Raw genomic sequence first — 5,873 nt, 5'->3', positions numbered from 1 at the left:
GCTGGCTCTGCTGGCTCTGCTGGCTCTGCTGGCTCAGCTGGCTCTGCTGAGGCTGCAGACGCAGACGCAGAGGAGGCAGAGGCAGATGCAGAGGCGCAAGGTGGCTCTGCAGCAGAGGCCGACGAGAGGCACGCCTGCGTGTCTCCTGCTTCTTCTTCTTGCGACTGCGGCTGCGACTGCGACTGCGGCTGCGGCCGTGGTGCGTGTGGAGTCGAGGTGGAAGCGTCTGCCGCAGTCCCTGTCGAAGTCGAAGTCGAAGGCGAGGGCGAGGGCGAGGTTGCTGCCGGCACGTGCACTCCTCTAGATGTCTTGCGCTCTGCGTGTGCCTCCTTCTCCCTCTCCTTCGGTTCCTCCCAAAACGTCCTGCCCACCACATCCACATGCAACGTCCTACACTGCATCTTCATCTTCTTCTTTCCCCTTGCCTCGCGCGCGGGGGGTGCGGCTTCCTCCGCGGCGCCCTGCTCCGCGGGTGCGGGAGCGGCGGGTGCCCAGGCAATCGTCGTGCCTTTGCGGAACATGGCGGGCAGCGCATCGTAGTTGATGCCGAAGCGTCCATGCAGAATCTCATGCTTGTCCGCCGCCAGCGTGTCCTTGAGCACGGCGTGCGCCTCGCGCTCGGAGAGGCCACCTTGGAGGATTAAGGCCCAGAAGGTCGTGTTGTAGAGATTGTTGATGTGCGCTGTTTTTCGACAAGGGGAACGAACGCCGCCGGGAAAGGGGGGGGGGAAAGAGCTGTAAGCTTACACAGCGCCGGTGAGAGTAGGGCTCAATTGAAACACTGCCAAACCACGAGCGAACGAGCGACGAGGAGAACGAGTCGGACTCGTTGTTTTTTCCTGCATGCCCTACCGACATTCCGCCCCCCTCCCCCCCACCCAGCTGTTTCACTTGTAGTATTCTCGCTCCTTCTCCGCCTCGAGCGTGCCAGCGCAGCCACAACTCACTGTCCGCTCCTCTCCAGGCAAAGTAGTCGCGCACCTCCTGCTCCGTCGGGTACACGACGAGGCGGCCGTCAAAGATGGGCAGGTCGCGCAGGGGGCAGTGTGTGTCAAAGTAGGCCGGCCAGAAGGAGACGTAGGCAGCGGTGAAGAGCGAGGTGATGTGCGAGAGCAGCTTGGAGGCGCGGCGAGAATAGAGAGTGCAGCGCCGACGCAGGAGAAAGCTGGTGGGCAGGGTGAGCAGAGAGTAGGGGAGGTGGAGGAGGCGCACGCACGAGTACTCGTCGCTCTCGCCATACGCCAGCGTCACGTCGGGCTTCATGCGCCGCACCACCTCCTCGGCCGCGCGGTTGGCGAGCAGCAGGGCGCGCACGTCGTTGGGCTTGGCAAAGGCGTGCAGCGTGGAAAAGGCATGGAAGCCCTTGCCGTCCAGACGCACGATCATGTACGTGTTGGGCAGCACCGCGGTGGAGGACTCGTAGGACCGCACATAGGAGAAGCGCGAGACTGCCATCGCTTGCTGAGGAGAGAGGTGAGGGTGGGGAGAGAAGAGAGAAAGGAGGAGGAGGCGAGACAACAAAGGTGAGCCTGAGGCGCAGCAAGAGCGGCCCCGAGTCCCGAGACACGCGACCCCCGCCCCCATCATCGCCCACCGCCGCCGATCAGGCCTGCACAGCCCGCAGTGCAGGCGTTGGCAAGACACAGAGCAATGCATGGAGCAGTCGCTAGCTCACGGCAGGCTGCGTTGCCCGTCGTGGGACCATGAAGGCACAGCAGACGCCCGATGGCGAGGGCCTGGCGCGTCAAGGCGCGCGCGACAGCGAGGGGCGCAGGCAAGGCGTCAGCGCGCGTCTCGTGCGCGGTGTTTGTTGACGCTTGACGCGCGCGCTTTGGCCGCCTTTGTCTCTTGCGTCTCCACCTCGACGCACTCCCGCTTCTCTCTTCACGCGTCTCACCGCGCTTCGGCTCTGCTTTCCTCTTCGCTCTGCGCCCTCCAGCTCGCAGGTGCGCGTCGACGAGCAGCAGCAGCGGCCAGGGCCGCTCCAGCGCCAGAGAGGTCGGCGTCGGCCATGTCGGCGCGCCCAGCCGCGGCAGCGAGCGCTGTGGCCGGCCCAAGCTCCAGCCAAGCCTCGGCGGCGGCAGCGGCAGCGGCAGCTCGTCGTGCCGGCGGCGCATCGACGGCTCGCTCGCAGCCCAGCGGCAGTGCGCCGCACGCCTCTGCCTCTGCTGCTTCTGCTTCGCATGCCGGTGCCGCCTCGCACGCCTCGCAGTCGCAGCAGGCGCAGGCGTCCTATGCCATGCACGGCCTCTCGCAGCCCAGCGGCACGGCAGACGCCGTTGCGCCCTCGCGCTCCAGCGGCCACAGCAGCGGCGGCACCTCGCTCGCCTTGCCACGCCCACCCACCACAGCCATGGCGCCCTCGCTGCCCGACTATGCGCATCTCTCCACGCTCGACGCTGCCTCGCTCGTCGCCAACGTCTTGGCATTCAACGGCCTCACGCCTGCCTTTCCCTCCGTCTCCTCGCCTGCCTCAGCCTCGCAACCAGACGTTTTGGCCCGTCTGCTCTCTCTCTCCCTCTCCTTCTCCTCCCTCTCGCCTCCCGACCATCTCAGCAGTGCCCTGTACGCCTTTCTCGCCCTCTCCCTCTCGCCCCACTCGCTGCGCGCCCGCACGCTGCTGGCCGAGGCCCATCTCGCCTCCACGCTGCCCTTCCCCCTCGACGCGCCGCCCCTCTCGGCGCGCGCAGGCGCCCACGCCGCCATCGAGCTGCTCACCGCGGGCCCGGCAAGTGTCTTTCGCGACGCGCAGGCGGCAACGCTGTATGCGCGCGCGTGCGGCGTGCTGGGACGCTACGAAGAAGCAAGCGCCGCGTTGCGCTGGACGGCCGATGCCTCCTCCTCCTCCGACGACGACGACGATGCCTCGACTACGCCTCCGGCTTCCGCTTCCTCCTCGACCGCAGCAGCAGCGCTGCCACACCTCCCCGGCGAGGCAGTGCGCGCCCAGGCACACGCCCAGGCGCAGCTTGGCACCCTGGCTTATAAGAGTGGCAAGCACGAAGAGGCGGCCAGACTCTTTGCGGCTGCGGGCGTGGATGCGTGGAACTGGCGGGCGTGGTGTGGGAGGTGCGATATTGGTGAGTCCTTCTCCCCCCCCCCCTCCCCCTACATACTTCCGCCCGATTCTGCGCGCACCGGAGAGAGCGAAGACGGCGGCGCGCTGACGTTCCGCCCCCCTTCCTCCCTTCCTTCGCTCTTCTGCCTCACCAGCGACGGATCCTCCGGCGCATCATGTCTTTTCCGGCTCCCTGTCGGCGCACAACGCACAGGCCTTCTTTCCCGCCTTGCTGCTGCAGCGTCTGGCGCACGCGGGCATTGCCGTTGCCGCCCAAGGCGCCCTCTCGTGGGCGCCGGGACGCGCGCCCGGCGAGGAGGAGCTGCGGGCAGGGAGCAAGGGAGGTGCAGAGGAGAGGTGAGTGGATTACAAGCGTGTTTCGTGTCGCGGGGCAGAGAGGCGCAAGACGGCTCACAACTCGCATGTGAAAGCAGCGAGACGACGCAGCGCGCTCCACGAAGCGCACGACCGCCGTCCGCCAACAGTGCCTCGACGACGACGACGACGACGCGCAACACTTCAGCAGCGTCAGCAGCACTGGCGCGAGTGCCGCCCCACGTACGTCCCGGCACGCGCGCCGTAGCTCCTTCGGCGGCGCTCAGCGCAGGGACCAAGCGATTGCGCGGTGTCGGTGCCGCTGCTGGTGCTGAGGGTGCTGCTGCGGGCGCAGGCGCGACGCGAGCGGCTTCCACAGTGACGAGTGTGGCTGCTCGAGGCAGAGCAGCACCAGCACGCCAAGGCTTGGCATCAGGACGTACAAACGAACAAGCTGCCGCTGTTCGACCTGCCAGTGCCGCCAGTGCCGCTTCGGCACGCAGCGGCGCAGGTGGCGACGAGGAGAAGGTGACGATTCCGCCGCCGCTGCCTCCCCTGCCGCCGAGCAGCGCTGCGTCGAGCACGCGCCGCACGACGAGAGCGGCCAGTTCTACTGCGGCTGCCAATCGAACGAGAACGACGGTTCGCACGGCTGCACTGCCGCGCACCACCACGACGGCCGCAGCGTCGACAACCTCCTCTAGAGGCGCACCTTCCTCCAGTGTCGCCAGCACCGTCGGCGCCGCTCCTCGCGTGCGCAAAGTCATCGAGACGTCCAGTGCCTCCTCCGACGATGCTCCACTAGGACGCCGAGCTGCGTCCGACGCGCAGCGTCTGCGCGAAGCCATCGCGCTCTGCGTCGACGAAGCTGCGCTCGCGGCGAGCACGGCGGCGGCGCACTGGAGTGCCGTCGACTGCGAGATTGTCGATGTGCTGCGCACGATCGGCGAGGCCTACGGCGCGCTGAGGCGCCATTTGGGCAGAAAGGCCACGTGGCTTCTGCGGCCGATGGGAGGCGAGAATACGACGGCATGGAAGGATGAGGGCGATCGAAGACGCGGAGGCCTTGCAGCGTATCTGCGAGACACGCCGACCATTCGCGTCCTGCTCGCCGTCGCCGCAAGGGAGATGGGCCGGTACAAGGAGGCGGAGACGCACTTTCTCTTTGCGCGGCGCGGCGATGCCAGCATGATGGCGCAGATGGACGTCTACTCCATCGTCCTCTTCCATCTGGCGCGCGAAGTCTCGCTCTCCAAGCTCGCGATGGAGCTTTCCTTGCTCGATGCGGACGCGCCACAGACGCACATTGCCATTGGCAATGCCTTTGCGCTGCAGCGCGAGCATGCCGCCGCACTGCGAGCCTTTCGCCGCGCCGCACTGGCGGCGCCCGAGTATGCGTATGCCTATGCGCTGGCGGGCCACGAGGCAAAGGCCTTGGCGCAGCACGCCAAGGCGGCGGCCTTCTTTCGCGCCGCGCTGCGCGCGGACCAGAGATGCTGGATCGCTTGGGCGGGCCTGGCGGATGTGTATTGCTCGGCGGAACAGCTCGACCTGGCAGAGTATCATTGGCGCATGGCCCTCGCCATCAACTCGGACAATGCGGTGCTGTGGGATCTGTACGGACGCGTGAGTGGCGCCAGTCGCCCCCAGTCCCCCCCTACCCACCCTTCCCACCCGAAGCGATGGGGGGGGGGGGGGGGCAACATGCAAGTGGGCTCACGCGCAAACCTCTTCGCGAACCACAGTGCCAAGAAGCGCGCAAGATCTTCGACGAGGCGAGACGCGCTTACACTCGGGCACTGGCCATTGATGAAGACTCGTCCATGACGCGCCTCAAGCTCGCACAGCTCTATGCGCAGCTCAATGAGCCTTTCGTGCGTGCGCCTCTCCTCCCTCTCTCTCTCCTTCTCGCCTTGCTCATCCCCCCCCCACCCCTCTTTGCAACATACAGGTGGCGCATCAGCAACTCCTTCTCGTCCTCTCCCAAGCGCCTGACGAGGCGCTGGTGCATCTCGAGCTCGCCAAGTCCTTTATGCGTCTCGGCGGCGGGCGATTCTCCGGCGTCTCCTTGCCTTCCCAGACCGACGGCCTGCCCGCCTCCGTCTCGGTGCGCGCGCGAGGCGAGCCCATTGCGCCTCACTCGCAGCACGCAAGCATCGCGCATCACCTCTGCGCCGCCGTGCATCTCGCGCCGCAGCTGGCGCGCGTGGTGCGCGCCATGGGCGAGGGCCCGCGCGGCGCGCTCAGAGGCGCGGCGGCAAAGGCGGCAGAGGAGGTGGATGAGACGTATCGGCGCAGCGCGGATGAGAGCGAAGAGGGCGCCATGTGGAACGATGAGGCCAGCGAAGAGAGAGACGAGGAGATGAGCGAGGACGAGGAAGCGCAAGAGTGGAGCGCCAGCTTGCCGCAGCCGCACGTGGGAGATGAGATGGACACGAGCCTCTGAGGCGCAGTCCTGCGATCTCTGCGAGGGACCCCCCCCCCCTCCTTCCTTTCCCCC

General features: G+C 67.2%; 2 protein-coding genes across 2 annotated transcripts in view; one reads left to right on the top strand and one right to left on the bottom strand.

Annotated features, from left to right (window-relative positions):
- FA09DRAFT_357893 (Thg1-domain-containing protein) overlaps nucleotides 1–1,474 on the bottom strand; it is a 2,233-nt gene extending 759 nt beyond the window's left edge. The window contains exons 1-3 of the mRNA XM_025744883.1: nucleotides 1,217–1,474; nucleotides 948–1,165; nucleotides 1–682 (exon numbers count right to left, since the gene is read on the bottom strand). Of these exons, the coding sequence (XP_025601583.1) occupies nucleotides 1–682; nucleotides 948–1,165; nucleotides 1,217–1,455 (1,139 nt within the window). The 5' untranslated portion in view covers nucleotides 1,456–1,474. The remainder of the gene's footprint in view (nucleotides 683–947; nucleotides 1,166–1,216) is intronic.
- Nucleotides 1,475–1,867: 393 nt separating this feature from the next.
- FA09DRAFT_327252 (TPR-like protein) lies at nucleotides 1,868–5,873 on the top strand. The gene is made up of 5 exons (XM_025741338.1): nucleotides 1,868–3,080; nucleotides 3,214–3,415; nucleotides 3,490–4,999; nucleotides 5,119–5,247; nucleotides 5,325–5,873. The coding sequence occupies exons 1-5, from the start codon at nucleotides 2,012–2,014 to the stop codon at nucleotides 5,817–5,819; spliced, it is 3,405 nt and encodes a 1,134-aa protein (XP_025601582.1). The 5' UTR covers nucleotides 1,868–2,011; the 3' UTR covers nucleotides 5,820–5,873.

Source organism: Tilletiopsis washingtonensis, assembly GCF_003144115.1.
Source record: "Tilletiopsis washingtonensis strain MCA 4186 unplaced genomic scaffold FA09scaffold_1, whole genome shotgun sequence".
Taxonomy (NCBI): Eukaryota; Fungi; Basidiomycota; class Exobasidiomycetes; order Entylomatales; genus Tilletiopsis; species Tilletiopsis washingtonensis.
The sequence above is the reverse complement of the archived record's forward strand: the minus strand, read 5'-3'. Positions and strand labels throughout refer to the sequence as shown.

Bases quoted from the DNA above. Each gene is read 5' to 3' on its own strand.
- FA09DRAFT_327252 (XM_025741338.1), top strand. From the start codon at position 2,012: ATGTCGGCGCGCCCAGCCGCGGCAGCGAGCGCTGTGGCCGGCCCAAGC. The intron at 5,000-5,118 runs GTGAGTGGCGCC...CGCGAACCACAG, and splicing joins TGTGGGATCTGTACGGACGC to TGCCAAGAAGCGCGCAAGAT. The intron at 5,248-5,324 runs GTGCGTGCGCCT...TGCAACATACAG, and splicing joins CGCAGCTCAATGAGCCTTTC to GTGGCGCATCAGCAACTCCT.